The following is an 18,262-nucleotide window of genomic DNA, read 5'->3' as shown; positions in this document are numbered from 1 at the left end:
AACTTACAATGAGACATAGTTAATTTAATTCCTCTCTGGAAAGAATACATTTCAATGTCAGCTAAGGTGAAACATTTTGCTTTGTTTTATAGAATCATAGAATCAGTCAGGGTTGGAAGGGATCACAAAGATCATCTAGTGCCAACCTCCCTACCATGGGCAGGGACACCCTACCCTAGATCAGGCTGCCCACAGCCTCATCCAGCCTGGGCTCAACCACCTCCTTGGGCAACCCATCCCAGGCTCTTACCACTCTCATGCTGAACTACTTCCTTCTCACATCCAGTCTGAATCTCCCCACCTCCAGCTTTACTCCATTCCCCCCAGTCCTGATATCCTAAAAAGTCCCTCCCCAGCTTTTTTGTAGGCTCCCTTCAGATACTGGAAGGCCACAAGAAGGTCACCTCGGAGCCTCCTTCTCTCCAGACTCAACAGCCTAAACTCTTTCAGTCTGTCGCCTCAGTGGAGGTGTTCCAGCCCTCTGATCATCCTTGTGGCTCTTCTCTGGACATGCTCCAGCATCTCCACATCATTTTTATAATGGGGGCTCCAGAACTGGGCTCTCCCACTCCAAGTGGGGTCTCAGCAGAGCAGAGTAGAGGGGGAGAATCACCTCCCTCCACCTGCTGGCCACACTTCTCCTGCTGCAGCCCAGGATCTGGTTGTCTTTCTGTACTAAAAGTGCACACTGCTGGCTCATGCTGAGCTTCTCATCCAGCAGCACCCCCAAGTCCCTCTCCTCAGGGCTGCTTTCCAGCCACTCACTGCTTAGCCTGTGTTTGAGCTTGGGATTGCCTTGCCCCAGATGTAGGACCTTGCAGTAATAAGAGGTAGAGTTTGTGATCTGTACTTAGGGGAAAAAAAAGTCAACACAAGCTTTCTACCAGACTTTGAATGAATTCTGTGTATTTGTATTAGTTGTAGAACTGCTAAACTGTCCATATAACTTACGAGAGAGACAACATAATATGGCTGGAGGATGAAGATGTAATACAGGTGTCATACTCTAAACTCTCCTGGTCCATGGTTGCCTCTTAGTTTGGGTTTGTGCAGCAGAAAGTGCAGTGTAAGCCTTGCTGCTGGGATGAACTTAAGCAACTGGGTACAAAAAGGAGAATTCCAAGTTTAGATTCCAGAACTCTGATGCTAACTCAGTGTTGGTAAGGAGCAGTGACTCTTTATTTAAACTAGGAATAATGTGTATCTTGTGGCCATCAAAACAGGACCTGATCCAACACCCTGCTGTTTTCTCCCTCACAGCAAGTTGTGAACATTGAGAATTGGGGTTAATTCATTGAAACACACTGCGGATTACTTGTGTGAAATATGCTCTTAAGCTGCTCTATAGTTTTCTTTTCTTATGTAGATATTGCGGATATAGCTGAAGATGAGGCAGCAGTGTGCCCAGGTGGCCAAGAGAGCCAATGGCATCCTGGCCTGCATCAGGAACAGTGTGGCCAGCAGGACAAGGGAGGTTATTCTTCCCTTATACTCAGCAATGGTCAGGCCACACCTTGAGTGCTGTGTCCAGTTCTGGGCTCCTCAATTCAAGAGAGATGTTGAGGTGCTGGAACATGTCCAGAGAAGACTGACAAAGGAACAGAAACCCTGTGAGGAGAGGCTGAGGGAGCTGGGGCTGTTTAGCCTGGAGAAGAGGAGGCTCAGGGGTGACCTCATTGCTGTCTGCAACTCCCTGAAGGGAGGCTGTAGCCAGGTGGGGGTTGGTCTCCTCTGCCAGGCAACCAGCAACAGAACAAGGGGACACAGTCTCAAGTTGTGCCAGGAGAAGTACAGGCTGGATGTTAGGAGGAAGTTGTTGGCAGAGAGAGTGATTTGCCATTGGAATGGGCTGCCCAGGGAGGTGGTGGAGTCACCGTCCCTGGAGGTGTTGAAGCAAAGCCTGGCTGAGGCACTTAGTGCCATGGTCTGGTTGAGTGGCTAGGGCTGGGTGCTAGGTTGGCCTGGATGATCTTGGAGGTCTCTTCCAACCTGGTTGATTCTATGATTCTTGTGGAAATGCAAGATACAGAAATCAAAATGGGAAAATTCCACTACCCTCTGTGGTATTAGTCATCGTGAGAGCTTGAATGCAAATACAGAACTTCAATTTATTAAGGATTTGGGGAGCTGAAACAAATTCCAACAGGATTTGAAAAGCATACAAGAGCTTTGTCAAGCAGATTACATCTAGAAATATCAGGTACGTGTTACCCTTCAAACGTTAGTTGTGAAAGGAAATAGAGGTGCAGAAGAGATTAATGTTTTGGGGTTTTTTTTGGTTGGGTATGGAAAACTCCAAAAACTCCAGTATTTTACTGTTTGATAATATAATTAGCCAGTGTTTTGACTGGACTGATTCGATAATGCTGCATAGAAAAAGGCAATATAATCTTGGCACAGTAACTAGAAATGTTTGCTTCATTGCTTTCTATGTCTTAATTTCTACTCTAAATTAAATGCCTTCAGCTTCTGAATGTTTTATATTAGAAACCTTCCTTTACAAACCTTCTATTTTGAGCCACTAATTAATTTAATGCACAAGTTAGACATATCATGGGATTGCAATAGATCACACACACATATTTTTCTTCACCTTACACATCTATAAGCACTATTAAAATACCTTGCAAACCATTTGTGCATCCAGGAGGGCATACACGTTATTTGTTCCCTCTCAAATGTTTCTATTAAATTTTTGATTGTCCCTGTGCTTCTCTTCTCTAAATGTTTGCACTTCCATTTGTTTGTACTTCATTTATCTTGTGTGGAAAAAAAACCAAACTACTGCACAAATCGTAGAATCAGCGAGGTTGGAAGAGACCTCCAAGATCATCCAGTCCAACCTAGCACCCAGCCCTAGCCAGTCATCTAGACCATGGCACCAAGTGCCTCAGCCAGGCTTTTCTTCAACACCTCCAGAGACTGTGACTCCACCATCTCCCTGGGCAGCCCATTCCAACTGCAAATCACTCTCTCTGTGATGAACTTCCTCCTAATTATCTGCAATGTCTGTTGATTGGAAGGGAAATTCATCCTATATGCAAAGGCACGTGGGCTTGCCAGTGCCTTGTGGTGTGTAGTATCCTCAACACAGAAAGGGGGTGTGCCCACAGTTGTTTGTTAGCATCATAGAATCAGTCAGGGTTGGAAGGGACCACAAGGATCATCTAGTTCCAACCCCCGCCTACCATGGGCAGGGGCACTCTACCCTAGATCAGGCTGGCCAGAGCCTCAAACAGCCTGGCCTTAAACACCTCCAGGGAGGTGTTCCATGTTCAAGCTGCAAAACTTATAAATAATAATATAATGAGAGTTGTATTAGCTTTGCTGATGGAAAATATGAAGTGCAGACTGCAGACTAGAGGAAGTTCCCCAGCTATTTTCTGGTGCAAGAAAGGAACAATAGGCAGATTTCTCCGTGGTTACACATTACAATTACTTTGCAGACCTTTCTCTTGGGTATCTGTTAATGATGAGGGCTGTTGAAGTAGAAGGATTCATGTTTTGTCCAGAGTAGCACTCCTTTGCTTGCATTTAACTGAGTACAATTCCCTGAGAAGCTGCAAGAAGACTGCATTTGAATGGTGTTAGTTCCACCTGTGACTTCTCTTTCCCCATATTTGATCTCATTGAGGTCAAAAGAGTTTACTTTTTTGTTTTGTTCTGTTTACTTCAAGTTTGCAAAGTATCAAAGCAGTCCTTTCTGTAATAGTCATGCCATTTCTCACTTTGGATTCCACAGAACTCTTTTGTTACTTGGAAGGACTGAGCTTGAACAAAGAAATTTATTCACCTAACGAGTGCCAAACTTAATTTACTCTGACGAGGACAAAAGTATTTGAGAGGGAGGAGGGCTTGATCTTGTATTCTGTCATCTGGGGTACGAAAAAACTGTATAGAAAGATTGAAAGCAGATGTGGGAATTGCTATAGAGCCTCCTGTGTTCACCAGCAGAATATTTCAGATGAAATAATGATCTTTATTCTTTTCTAGGGGATCAGTAGCCTCTTCAGTTCCTTAAAAGTGGTGCGTCTCCTACGACTCGGTCGAGTTGCCAGGAAGTTGGACCATTATCTGGAATATGGTGCTGCTGTACTGGTACTGTTGGTGTGTGTATTTGGGCTGGTGGCCCACTGGCTAGCCTGCATATGGTACAGCATCGGGGACTACGAAGTTATAGATGAACTCACTAATACAATCAAAACAGATAGCTGGCTCTACCAACTGGCACTGAGCATTGGGACACCATATCGTTACAACACCACTGGCTCAGGGCAGTGGGAAGGAGGACCTAGTAAAGACTCCTTGTACATATCTTCTCTCTACTTTACCATGACAAGCCTTACAACAATAGGATTTGGAAACATTGCACCAACCACTGATGGAGAGAAGATTTTTTCAGTGGCCATGATGATGGTTGGCTGTAAGTAGAATTTGATTTTATTGTTTAAGCAAAACGTAGTCGTGTAGCTGCTATGATGGTTGCAAAACATGACTTGCTCTGAGCTTTCTTGGCATCCTAAAAAGTCTGAAATATCTTTAAATAGACATGAAATGAATTTGGGATTGTTGAAAAGAGGAAATGAGATTGTGTAGTTGCTGTAGCTTTTAAATTACTTGGGTGTCTAAGTGTGGTACATACATAAGAGTGTCTCATGGCAGTGAGGCAGCAATGTGCCCAAGTGGCCAAGGGAGCCAATGGCATCCTGGCCTGGATCAGGAACAGTGTGGCCAGTATGATAAGGGAGGTTATTCTGCCCCTGTACTCAGCACTGGTCAGGCCACACCTTGAGTACTGTGTCCATTTCTGGGCCCTTCAATTCAAGAGAGATGTTGAGATGCTGGAATGAGTTCAGAGATGGGCAGTGAAGCTGGTGAGGGGCCTAGAACACAGCCCTGTGAGGAGAGGCTCAGAGTGAGCTGGGGGTGTGCAGCCTGGAGAAGAGGAGGCTCAGGGGTGACCTCATTGCTGTCTACAACTACCTGAAGGGAGGCTGTAGCCAGGTGGAGTTGGTCTCTTCTCCCAGGCAAGCAGCAAGAGAACAAGGGGCCACAGTCTCAAGTTGTGCCAGGGGAGGTCTAGGCTGGATGTTAGGAGGAAGTTGTTGTCAGAGAGAGTGATTGGCATTGGAATGGGCTGCCCAGGGAGGTGGTGAAGTTGCTGTGCTTGAGGTGTTGAAGCAAAGCCTGGCTGAGGCACTTAGTGCCATGGTCTAGTTGATTGTCTAGGACTGGGTGCCAGGTTGGACTGGATGAGGTTGGAGTTCTCTTTCAACCTGGTTGATTCTATGATTCCATGACTATATTGAGTTCACAGCTTCTTCTTTACGTTTTAGTATTGGCTTCAATCATGTTTGAATGGTCTTGTCTGGAATTTGCTTCAAAGTTACAATGCATATTCAGATTCAATTAATCAGCCTGACTTCCATAGTCTTGGAAATGTTTGCATTTGTTTTAGCCAGATCTCAAAATGTTTGATTCCATAAAGTGATTGTGTACTGTATAAAGCGTTTGTGTGCTGGTTTTGCTGGCAAGTCCTGTTTTTCTCTCCTGGCTGTGGTGACCTTTGTCACCAGCCGAGCTCGGAATGAAGGAAATAAAAAGGCACCACACTGCACCTCTTTTTTCTGCTTCCTGCTGTTTTGCAGCTCTGCTGAGGTAGTCTAAGAACTATAGCGGTTAGGCTCACTTCTCTTTTCATGTGCTGCCAAGGTTAGATCTCTGAGCAGCTCTCCAGGTTAACAGAAAACCTCCAAATATAATAAGACTGCTGAAAATGTTAAGATCATTTTGCTGTTAAATAAATAATTCTTGGCATTTCTGTGATGCTTTTTATTCCTGAGCTTCATAGAAACAGTAAGCAATTAGGTAACAACAGAGCAAACAAAACCTTTTGAAAATAAGATCTACATAATCTCTCTGTAATTATCTCAGCTAACACTTGAGGATCATCTCAGAGAAATAGTGAACTATAAAAAGGAAGTTTTCTTGCTACAGTCTTTATAGATTTTTAGAAGATTAAAGTCATTTGTTTGGCGATTTCTCAATGCCTTTTAAAGAGAGAGGTTGCAGTATGAGGACTCTGCTTTCAGTGTGGTGCAGTGGAATGTCTTCTGAACAGCATCTTTTACAGGGTGGGTTGATGTGTTTCAAAACACTTCAAAGTCCATAGAAAACAAATTGCCAAGCTAGAGAGTTAATGAGCTATTGCAACTATGCCATAGAAAACCTCTAGGTGCTGATTAGCCATGTGTTAAAACTGCTTTGTGGTATTTACAGAGGACTGGGGAGATGGAGAATAAAGTGGATATAGAACATTTTAAACATTGCAATATTTATTTTCCTTGTCTTTTCTGGGGACTTGAAGAGACATGAAGGGAGGCTGTAGCCAGGGGAGGTTGGTCTCTTCTGCCAGGCAATGAGCAATAGAACAGGGGACACAGTCTCAAGTTGTGCCAGGTGAGGTCCAGGCTGGATGTTAGGAGGAAGTTGTTGTCAGAGAGAGTGATTGGCATTGGAATGGGCTGCCCAGGGAGGTGGTGGAGTCACTGTCCCTGCAGGTGTTCAAGAAAAGCCTGGCTGAGGCACTTAGTGCCATGGTCTAGTTGATTGTCTAGGGCTGGGGGCTAGGTTGGACTGGATGATCTTGGAGGTCCCTCCCAACCTGGATGATTCTATGATTCATAAGTGATACCTGTGAGATTAGTAGTTAGAAAATCACGAGTAAGTTCATAGGCTTTTGAGTGAAGCAAAAAGTAGAGTCTGAAAATTGAGAAGCGTGACAGAAAGATAAATTGCTTAGTGCATAAAAATAATGCCATCAAGATAGATATGTATCTCTTGTGAGTGGAGAGCACTGTGGCATGCAGAAAGGTGACAGACAGAATAAACTTTCCTGATAGGTTATTTGTAGATATCAAAATGCTCAGTTATGACGAGAGGTGGATGAGAAGCTCAACATGAGCCAGCAGTGTGCACTTGCAGCCCAGAAAGAAAACCAGATCCTGGGCTGCATCAGAAGTCATCTGGCCAGCAGGTCAAGGGAGGTGATTGTCCCCTCTGATGAGACCCCACCTGGAGTACTGTGTCCAGTTTTGGAGCTCTTTTACAAGAGGGATGTGGAGATGCTGGAATATATCCAGAGAAGGGCCATGAGGATGAGCAGAGGGCTGCAGCAGCTCTGCTATGAGACAGACTGAAAGAGTTGGGGCTGTTGAGTCTGGAGAAGAGGAGGCTGTGAGGTGACCTTCTTGTGGCCTTCCAGTATCTGAAGGAGGCCTACAAAAAAATCTGGGGAGGGACTTTTTAGGCTGTCAGGTAGTGAGTGGACTAGGGGGATGGAGCAAAACTGGAGGTGGGTTGGTTCAGAGTGGACATGAAGAGGAAGTTGTTGAGCATGAGAGTGGTGAGAGCCTGGAATGGGTTGCCCAGGGAGGTGGTTGAGGCCCCATGGCTGGAGGTGCTTAAGGCCAGGCTGGCTGAGGCTGTGTGCAGCCTGCTCTAGGGTAGGGTGTCCCTGCCTATGGCAGGGGTGTTGGAAGTAGATGATCCTTGTGGTCCCTTTCAACCCTGACTGATTCGATGCTATGAACGTTCCTTGCAGTGCCAGCTGCTGAAAACACAGCAGTCTGAACACCAAAGTGGGACAAGAAGGCACAACAAGTGGCAGATGTAAAATGCAATATCTCAGGCAAAGTGACCAGTGAGCTTGGGAAAAGGATTTGGCCCCAAGTAAAAGTGTAACTAAGAAGTGGAAATCATTCAAGTAGTTTTCAGAACAAGATGTTTCTCTTTCTATTTTTTCCCCTTTTCTTTCCAAACACTGTTTTGAGATAAACATTCAGCAAAAATTCAATTACAGTTCAATCAATAAAGAATTCTGGTCCTTGAACTGACTCCTGTTATAAGCAGAGAGAGGCTTTGTAATACCTTTGGTGGATTTCCTGAAGAAGTTTTGCTAATGCCAAGAGTTGATATTGGCAGCTTCTTTTCTAACAGACTGTGCCAAACAAATGTCTTAGGCTTAGCACTGGAATCAGAGATAGTAATTCATCACAATCCCAGCTGCCTACTCATGCAAACTGCAGATATGAAAGGAAATCTTCCCTGCATTGTCAGCTAGCAGCAGCTCCTTCTGCAAGCCCAAAGTTTCCTATTCAGGCTGGCAAAGTTATCAGGACCTGGGAGGAGTATTTGGAGAGATTTGCAAATCCTCCTGGTGGGCAGGATTGCAAAATGGTGTACTTGATAAAAATAGCCAAATTAAGGTTCTGTAGCTGCTGATAAAGCATTGCTCAGTGCGGGACAGTGGTGGGGGAAACCCAGATGAATGGGGAAGCTTTTCAGTGTGATTGGCAGTTTGTCACTTGATTGTTCACTGAGGACAGAATCGGGTGGGATCTTTAGACTGAAATACATCACCTGTCTTGTAGGAAAGAGGGCTTTGAATAACTTAACTTCATCTTGTGACTCTTACTTCACATTTCTTTTTTGCCTCACTTGCTTTTCCTTGGTGTCCAGTGCTGTTCAGCAGTATTTTTTTCTGTTGCTTCTCTACACTTGAAGAGCTAAAAATAGCAATGTAAAGCATCCTGTGACAAGGGAGCAAGGGTTTTACAAGGGTTTCTGTTTAAATCTGATTCTTGTAGCTCTTTTTGTGTTGATACAGGTCATTTCATCACCTCTCTGCACAGAGCAGAACAAGTAGGTAAGTCCTTCATACATATGCTTTGAAAGGAACAGGAATCATTTATCATTCAGGAAGGACCTTTCTTGTAAACTTCCCATTATCTTCTGTCAGCTCAGCCTCTAGCAAGGAGCTCAGGCTCTGCTGCTGCTTGTTTCTCCAGCTCAGTCCACTGGCAGTTTTTAGGCTTCTACAGGAGAGCTGTAGATGTGAAACTAACCAAGTTTGTGCCTTTCATAGAATCATAGAATCAACCAGGTTGGAAGAGACCTCCAAGATCATCCAGGCCAACCTAGCATCCAGCCCTAGCCAGTCAACCAGACCATGACACTAAGTGCCTCAGCCAGGCTTTGCTTCAACACCTCCAGGGATGGTGACTCCACCACCTCCCTGGGCAGCCCATTCCAATGGCAAATCACTCTCTCTGTGAAGAACTTCCTCCTAACATCCAGTCTAGACCTCCCCTGGCACAGCTTGAGACTGTGCCCCCTTGTTCTATAGCTGCTTGCCTGGCAGAAGAAACTAACCTTCACCTGGCTACAATCTCCTTTCAGGTAGTTGTAGACAGCAATGAGGTCACTCCTGAGCCTCCTCTTCTCCAGGCTGCACACCCCCAGCTCCCTCAGCCTCTCTTCACAGGGTTTGTGTTCCAGGCCCCTCATCAGCTTCGTCGTCCTTCTCTGAACAAGTTCCAGCACCTCAACATCTCTCTTGAATTGAGGAGCCCAGAACTGGATACAGGACTCAAGGTGTGGCCTGACAAAAGGAATGTGTTAAAAGAGAAGCCATAAAGACACTTTTGATTTGTACACTGTCTTGCAACTCAGCACAGCCAGGACTTCAGTGGGGAGAACATCTGTAAAAGGGAAAGGCATTTTGGGGAATGTGGCAATATGGTAGGGTGAAACAACTTGCAGAATTCAGGGGGGATGAGGTTTTCTGAAGAATTGTTTTGTTTGGAAGTGATCTTTAAGGTCAAGTCCAACTGTTAACTCAACACTGCGATATCACTACTAAATCATGTCTCTAAGGACCAGATCTACATGTTTTTAAAGTGCTCTAGGGATGGTGACTCCACCACTTCCCTGCTGGACAGGCTTTTTGGTGAGCAGTTTTTTCTGATATCCAGTTTAAACTTCCCCTGGTGCAACTTGAGGCTATTTCCTCTTGTCCTATCATTTGTTATTTGAGAGAAGAGAGCAACACCCATCTCACTATGACCTTCTTTCAGGTAGTTGTGGAGAGTGATAAGGTTTCCCCTGAGCCTTCTTTCCTCCAGGCTAAACAACCCTAGTTCACTCAACTGCTTCTCATAACACTTGTTTGGATCCTCCACCAACTTTGTTTTTCTGCTTTGGAAACACTCCAGCACCTTGATGTCTTTCTTGTAGCGAGGGGCCCAAAAGTGAACCCAGTGTTTGTTGTGCAGCCTTACCAGTGCTGAGTAAATGGGGACAATCACTTCCCTACTCCTGCTGGCCACATTATTTTTGTTACAAGCCAGGATTCTGTTGGCTTTCTTAGCCACCTGGGTATGCTTCTGGCTCATATTCAGACAGCTATTGACCAATGACCCCAGATCATTTTGTGCTGGGCAACTTTCCAGCCACTCTGCCCCAAGCCTGTAGTGTTGCATGGGGTTGGTGTGACCAAAGTGCAGACCCTGGCACTTGGCCTTGTTGAACCTCACACCACTGGCCTTGGCCCATTGCTCCAGCCTGTCTGGATCCCTCTGCAGAGCCTCTAAGCAAATTAACACACCCACCTAATTTGGTGTCATTTGCAAATGTACTGAAGATATACTCAATGCTTTCATCCAGATTATTGGTAGTGATATTAAACAAAACTAGCCCTAGTACTGAGCCTTGGAGAATACCACTTGCAATTTTCTGCCAGCTGATGAATTTGACTCTGTTCATGGCAAGTATTTGGGTCCAGCCAGTCACTTTTTCATCAGGCAAAGCATACGCCCATCCAAGCCATGAGCAGACAGATTCTGCTGTGGGAAACTGTCAAAAGCTGTCAAAAGAAGCAAGTGTGAGTGTTTAAATGACAAGAGTACTGCCATATGCCTTCTTCCCTCTTGTGCTTCCACTGGGAGAAAAAAATGGCCAGCTTCCCAGCTTGTAGCTCAAAATGTCTCTGATATACTTCTGCATGCCTCTTGTGTAACCTAGAGCAATCGGTTTGCTCCTGTCTGTGTACAGCAATGGAATTGATCTGACTGGCAGAGTCAATCCAGCCTGTCGTGGAGGGGTTTTTCTCTATTCCTTTCCTGTTAGGGGGAGGTGAGAAATTAATTTGAGGTGGTTTTGATTTTTTATAAAATTATTTATTAAAATTAATATTTACAAATTTACACCACCCCCAACCACTATGAAATCCAGGGTTCATTGGCAAGTTTATGAACATAGCTTTGGGATATATATATATATCTACAGGGATTGATTATTAAATGAAAATATCAAATTATCAACAACTATTGACAGAGAGAAGTATTTCTTAGGCTTAATGCCTCTTAACAACTCTAGTGTTTGCCCAGCAAGGGCTGAAACTGTGTGTGCTCTTTAGATAGAGGCAACTTATATTACAAAGGTATTAAAGCTTACTTAGGTGTGATGCTCTTGAGTATTAATCATTAAATCACCCTTCCAGGAATCTGCCTCAGCATGTGCCCCAGTCTCTGGGGACTTGATGGAGCTGGAGATTTGTCCCGGCTTGCAAGGGGAATTGATAAGGGTTTTCCCAGTCTCTGAGGTAACAGTATTTCTCTAACCTTCTCTCCTGGGGTGAAGGTAGTCTCTGCCTCGGTGCTGCCTTTCTTCTGGAAGCCGTGCGTGTCCAGGGATGATCAGCTGGCAGGTTTTTTCCTGATGCAGGAGGAGGATTCGGCTCGTGTAGCTTCTGACATGGTTTGGGCAGCTAGCAGGCTGTGTTTGCAGGTTTGCAGACCATCTGGAAAGGGGTCTGCTGGCTCTGGGTCTTTCCAGAGTTACAGGATAGCTGGCAAGTAGCATTTATGCTGGGCTGCAGGGTCTATGCCGTGCTGCAGGGAGATTTAACTCCGTAGCTGAATCAAGATAGCTCTAGGCTAGGCAGGGGGTTCTCGGCTCCCCATATATGTATGGTGCAGGCATGAATGTGCTCTGCTTCTCAGAAGGCTTGCAGATAGCTTGGCTGCGCCTTGAGATCAATGAACGAGGTCTAAGCCTCTGTAATGCTTGCGAGTGAGCGAGGCCTGATCCTGTGTCTAGGCCAATGCAAGCGAGGTCAGTGCAGCAGGATGCTGCTGTGGAGCTATATGCTCTAAGCTTCTGAGCTGGTAGACAGTCTGGATCGTCTGATCGGACTGAACTGGACTGACTGACCACGTGGTGCTGCTGTGCACCCCTCTTTATAGGCTCTGGGGCCAAGATTCGTGGCTCGTTGGACATCTAACATGACCAATCAGATTGGCCATAGGCCAAACCTTGCCCCAATAGGCAATAGAGATATGCCTGGACCCTCCCAATAGGGGATTACCTGCCCGGACCTCAGGGGTACACGGGCTGGGTGTGTGTGTGTTATGCAACTTATTTGCTGCCCGTGAGTCCTGGCAGAAAAGCATGTCTGGGCATGCAGAGGCATAGAAAAGCCTCAGTTTTGGGGCTGCTGCCCCTCCACCACAAGCCCCACAAATACTGCATTTATTTGTCCAGCTGTGTGGGCTCAACCTAGTGCATACTTTATCTGAGCAGTAAGAGAAATCCAGTGTATTCCACTAGTCACTGAAATGCTCAGATGGTCCTTGCTGTTAGGGAAGGTTAGAACAAGGTATCAAAGGCAGGAATGTCAGTGGACATTTGATACTTCTCTGTTTCTCAGAATGTGGAATCATAGAATCAACCAGGTTGGAAGAGACTCCCAGATCATCCAGTCCAACTTAGCACCCAGCCCTAGCCAGTCAACTAGACCATGGTGCTAAATGCCTCATTCACTCTTTTCTTGAACAGGTCTGGGCTGGATGTTAGGAGGAAGTTGTTGGCAGAGAGAGTGATTGTCATTGGAATGGGCTGCTCAGGGAGGTGGTAGAATTGCTGTCCCTGTGGGTGTTCAAGAAAAGACTGGCTGAGGCACTTAGTGCCATGGTCTGGTTGATTGTCTAGGGTTGGGTGCTAGGTTGGACTGGATGATCTTGGAGGTCTCTTCCAACCTGGTTGATTGAATGATTCTATGATCCTATCTAGACCATGGCACTAAGTGCCTCATCCAGTCTGTTCTTGAACACCTCCAGGGATGGCGACTCCACCACCTCCCTGGGCAGCCCATTCCAGTGGCAAATCACTCTCTCTGTGAAGAACTTCCTCCTAGCATCCAGTCCCAGGAGAACCTCTTACTCTTCCACGAGTCCTGAGAAGAGTTCAGAAAGGGTGTGTTGTTTCTCTTGCTTTAGGGAGATACTTATAGTACCTATACATAGCTTGCTTCCAGATTGTTGGGGAAGTGGGTGTGGAGGAGATATTATTTCTCAATAACTGCTTTCAAATTATTGTGTTTGTTAACAAATTTAGTAACTTTGTGTATAAGCAGAAGAATTTATTGTAGCAATTGTAAACCTGAACAAACTGGTCTGGGAAAAAAACCCACTCTTTATTTCTGGAGCTATTTCTAGAGATCTCTCTCCAAGACTCAAGTTTCTAATTCTGTAGCTTTAAATGCTGACTTCTTATTTTCATCTTAAAAATACCCAGGATGATGATCTGCAGATTGGAAAACAGAACAGATGTGATTGCTGTCACTTTGGCCCCAAGTTGTTATTGTTCGGGGGAGAGTTGATGAAAGAGAGTGTGTGTGGGTTCTTCTCAAGATGCTGCTCTGCTTTTAATTTTACTGAGTTTTACTACTCTGCTTTTGATTTTACTAAGTTTTACTACTGATATGGGGTGAGATGCTCTCATCTGGTTCTAAAGCCTCCAGTATTGAGCAACGGGCCAGTGATGATGAAAAGCTTCTGGTTGCTCATGGCACCCTCCCTTGCTTTTACTCAGCTCTTGTTTTGGAGTTGTGACATGGACTGCTGTGGGCTGTCAGTCATCTCTCCACTGATCTGCCAAAACCTAATTCATGATTCAAGTGGGTTCTTTCATTGTTCGAGTAACATTAGTCAGTTTCCTGCCAATATATGATGGTTAGCCACTTGAGTGCTGTTTGTATGATTCATGGAGGTTTATCTAGTAAATTTGTTAAGCAGTGGCTAAGCCCACACACTGACACAACAGTGTGTAAGTGTAGGAAAGCACTTGTCTGGCAGACTTCCAGGCAAGCAATCCCAAGAGTCCATAGGATTTAATTTTTGATCCCAAGAAAAATGTATATGTAAGACAGCACTTCCTAGCAAAAATCACTACCAGCAATGTAGACTAAGTCATATTTTTTACAGCAATAGATAGTACTGTGAGAAGGCCTCACATTTCTAGGAATTTATAAGATTGAGGTTTAGCTGTGGTTGAAAACCAGCTCTACTCTAAGAGTGTCTTACAAGAATCAGTGTGGTGGCATTGGAATGGGCTGCCCAGGGAGGTGATGGAGTCGCCATCCTGGGAGGTGTTCGAGCAAAGTCTGGCTGAGGCACTTAGTGCCATGGTCTAGTTGATTGGACAGGGCTGGGAGATAGGTTGGACTGGATGATCTTGAAGGTGTCTTCCAACGTGGTTGATTCTATGATTAAATGACATCCTCCTTCCAGTTCTCTGAACACCTCTTAATACAGAATCATAGAATCAATCAGCTTGGAAGAGACCTCCAAGATCATCCAGTCCAACCTAGCACCCAGCCCTATTCAGTCAACTAGACCATGCCTCATCCAGTTATGAATATCTGGTTGCAAAAGTGTCAAAGTGTAAATGTCTCAGTAGCCTACAGTGAAAGCCAAATTACTTTGGAAAGTAGAACATCATCCACTTTCCCATGAAACTGAAGTCCAAGAGTGAGATTGGGGTGGATACAACACTCATGAGGGGGCACATGTGACTTGTTTTGCTTTAACTCTGGACGTGGCAGTAGATTTTTAGGTATTCAGGTTCCAATTTAGCAACATGTTTTTGTTTATAGTAAAATTATATGTCTTTCTATAAAGCACTTTAAAACTGTAAACCAGCCTCCTTGGGAAACTTTACAGGCTTATTTCTGTTTTGCAAGGTTATAGCTAGCAGGTGTTGATGTAAGCTTTACTTTTATTATCATTGCCTTCATATGTTTAAATGAATTTGAGATACCAAGAGAGATGAAGAAAGAAATGTTAGTTAATGCTATTGAGCCATGTTATTCAAAGCAGCTGAAAACTGCTATTAAACAAATGATACAGAAATGTGGGAAATCAACATTTACAGACCGCCGTTGCACACGCACAGTGCAAAGCAACCACCTGAGATGGTCTCAGAGGCATTAACAGGTTGTCCTGTGTTGGTTGTAGTATCTCTGTCTCTCAGGAAGGCAAAGGTTTTAATTAATCCAACTAGACTAGCAAATATATCTGAGTAGCTCACAACACAGCGCAGCTTTATAGCATATTGTGCTAGAGGGATAAACAAATCTTAGATAAAAGATAACCTCCAAGGTATTATCTTACCACATGGTTGGAAGACACTAGGGAGATTGTTTGTGTTTTTCATTCTGAAGTTGCAGAAAGCTGAGTGATCATAGAATGAACCAGGTTGGAAGAGACATCCAAGATCATCCAGTCCAACCTAGAACACAGCCCTATCCAATCAACCACACCATGGCACTAAGTGCCTCAGCCAGGCTTTGCTCGAACACCTCCCGGGATGGTGACTCCATCACCTCCCTTGAACACCTCCAGAGAGGATCTAGGCCTGCACATGCACTGACATCCATGGAAATCTGCAGGGCTTAACTTTGAATACTCATGGGTTAGTAACAATAGGACTAGGGAGAATGGAGCAAAGCTGGAGATGGGTAGGTTCAGACTGGACGTGAGGAGGAAGTTATTCAGCAAGAGAGTAGTGAGAACCTGGAATGGGATTCTCAGGGAGGTGGTTGAGAACCCATTCCTGAGGTGCTTAAGGCCAGGCTGGATGTGGCTGTGGCCAGCCTGCTCTAGGGTAGGGTGTCCCTGCCCATGGCAGGGGGGTGGAACTGGATGATCCTTGTGGTCCCTTCCAACCCTGACTGATTCTATGATTCTAACTGTGTGTGGCTGGCATTAAAAGGGAGAGTTGCCCAATTAAGTCAGGCCAGTTACCCAGGCAGATCCTGCCTGATTTCAGTGGAGCTGTGCTCATCAGTGCACACTGATTTTTGAGGGGTAGACAAGGCAAATTCAGTTGTATCTCCCCAGTGTTGGCCTAGCTTTACTGATAGACGAGTGCTATGGTGTATCAAAAAGAAAGTATGTAAAGTTATTTGGATGAACAGCTGAGTGAGGAGACAAGTTGCTCTAGAAGTGTACCACTGTAGAAAAATCCAATCACACCAGAAAATCAGGTCTTAAAAGAGTATTTTTTTCAGGTCAGTTGAGAGAATTCCTTGACTAAATTTTCAGAACTGAGAAACTGTGACATCACAGGCTGGGGACAGTGGCTGGAGAGCAGCCAAGAAGAAAGAGACCTGGGGATATTGGTAGAGAGTAGCTGAAGATGAGCCAGCAGTGTGCCCAGGTGGCCAAGAGAACCAATGGCATCCTGTCGTGGATCAGGAACAGTGTGGCCAATAGGACAAGGGAGATTATTCTCTCCCTGTACTCAGCATTGGTCAGGCCACACCTTGAGTGCTGTGTCCAGTTCTGGGCTCTTCAATTCAAAAGAGATGTTGAGGGACTGGAACTTGTCCAGAGAAGGGTGACAAAGCTGGTGAGGGGCTTGGAACACAGCCCTGTGAGGAGAGGCTGAGGGAGCTGGGGTTTAGGGTGGAGAAAAGGAGGCTCAGAGGTGACCTCATTGCTGTCTACAACTCCCTGAAGGGAGGTTGTAGCCAGGTGAGGTTGGTCTCTTCTCCCAGGCAACCAGCAACAGAACAAGGGGACACAGTCTCAAGTTGTGCCGGAGGAGGTACAGGCTGGATGTTAGGTGGAAGTTGGTTCCAGAGAGAGTGATTGGCATTGGAATGGGCTGCCCAGGGAGGTGGTGGAGTCACTGTCCCTGCAGGTGTTGAAGCAAAGCCTGGCTGAGGCACTTAATGCCATGGTCTAGTTGATTGGAGAAGACTAGGTGCTAGGTTGGCCTGGATGATCTTGGAGGTCTCTTCCAATCTGGTTGGTTCTGTGATTCTATGATCATTGCACATCTAAAGGGGCTGATAGAATTGAGGGTTTGGGTTTTTTTTTTGTTTGACTGCTGTTATTGTTGGGTTTTTTTGTGGGTTGTGAGGGTTTTTGTTTTAGTTAAACAAAGAAAAAGTCCAAATCCCCGGGAGATTTCTTTGCTGCAGTATTGCCTATGGCACTGTAACATGTTTGCTGGTACTAAAAGACATCAAGTAATTGGATAAAAGATGACAGATACTTGTTCTTGATTTTCTTATGGTTTCATTTCTGTAGGTCTGAAGTAATACAATGTCATGTACCTCTCAAAAATATTTAGAGCAGTGAGAACTTAACCTGTGCCTCTCTCATCTTCATTCATCTTTCCTGCAGCTTTTCTGCAAGAGTTTTAATAGAATAAGGCAAAAAACCCAACCTCTGGTGGAAGTGTGGGAATATGACTGTCCTTTCCTTCCTAAAGAGCTTCACCCCTTTCCCTTCACTCTGGAGGAAGGACAGGATAGCATCCAAAATGACATTTCTCTTCTGGGTACCTGCTGCGTGTCCTTGCCAGTGCTGAGTCAAAAAAAGAATCCACTTGTGCTTTAGTAGAAATATTTTGATCATGAATGATTAAAACTAGTTTCCTTCCACTGGCCAGCAGCCAGCATAGATTTGTCAAGACAAGCTCATGGCAAATGAATCTGATTTCTTTCTTTGACGAGGTAACTGCCTAGCGAGTAAGGAGAATTTAGTAGCTATGATAGATCTGAACTGTTTTAGAGGCTTCTGACACTTTTCTGTGTAGTGGTCTCATGGCAGATGAATGAAAGATGATCTCAACAGTCATAACAAAGTCAATGATAACTGATTGCAAAGTCTCTTTCAAAAAGTAATCAAGGGCTCTGCTGTCAAACCTGGAACAGATTGGCAGGGAAGTCTTTGCCTTGCTTGTGATTTTATTCAATGCTTTCATTAGCAGAGTTGAATGACAGAACAGAGGGAGTACATTGGGAGAGTTATGAGAAAGGTTGCAAGCGGTTTGGATGACAGGATCAGAATTCATAATGATCCCAATGAATTTGAAAGGCAGCCCAGATTCAGCAAGGTGAATGTCAATAAAGGCAAGTGCAATGCACCATGTGTAAGGAGGGCAAATCTAATGCGTGAGTGCAGTACAGGAGAGAAATGGCTCTGCTGCTTTGAAGATACAGGGGATCTTGGAAGAAAAGGAAAGGGGAAGGTGATAGGCAACTGCAGACTGAATGTAACACAATAATGGGCTAAAACCTGTAAATACAACTCTGGAAAGTATCAGTAGCATTGCCATAGGCAAACTG

At 44.9% G+C, this 18,262-nt stretch overlaps 1 protein-coding gene across 2 annotated transcripts in view; it reads left to right on the top strand.

Moving 5' to 3' along the window:
• The window catches only part of KCNH5 (potassium voltage-gated channel subfamily H member 5), a 233,438-nt gene that overhangs the window by 94,521 nt on the left and 120,655 nt on the right, over positions 1 to 18,262 (top strand). For both annotated transcript variants that reach the window (XM_064156043.1, XM_064156112.1), the window contains exon 7: positions 3,994 to 4,423. In XM_064156043.1, the coding sequence (XP_064012113.1) occupies positions 3,994 to 4,423 (430 nt within the window). The remainder of the gene's footprint in view (positions 1 to 3,993; positions 4,424 to 18,262) is intronic.

Source organism: Pogoniulus pusillus, chromosome 1 (assembly GCF_015220805.1).
Source record: "Pogoniulus pusillus isolate bPogPus1 chromosome 1, bPogPus1.pri, whole genome shotgun sequence".
In the NCBI taxonomy this organism is placed as follows: domain Eukaryota; kingdom Metazoa; phylum Chordata; class Aves; order Piciformes; family Lybiidae; genus Pogoniulus; species Pogoniulus pusillus.
Note: the sequence above shows the minus strand (reverse complement) of the source record. Positions and strands in the feature narration are given on the sequence as shown.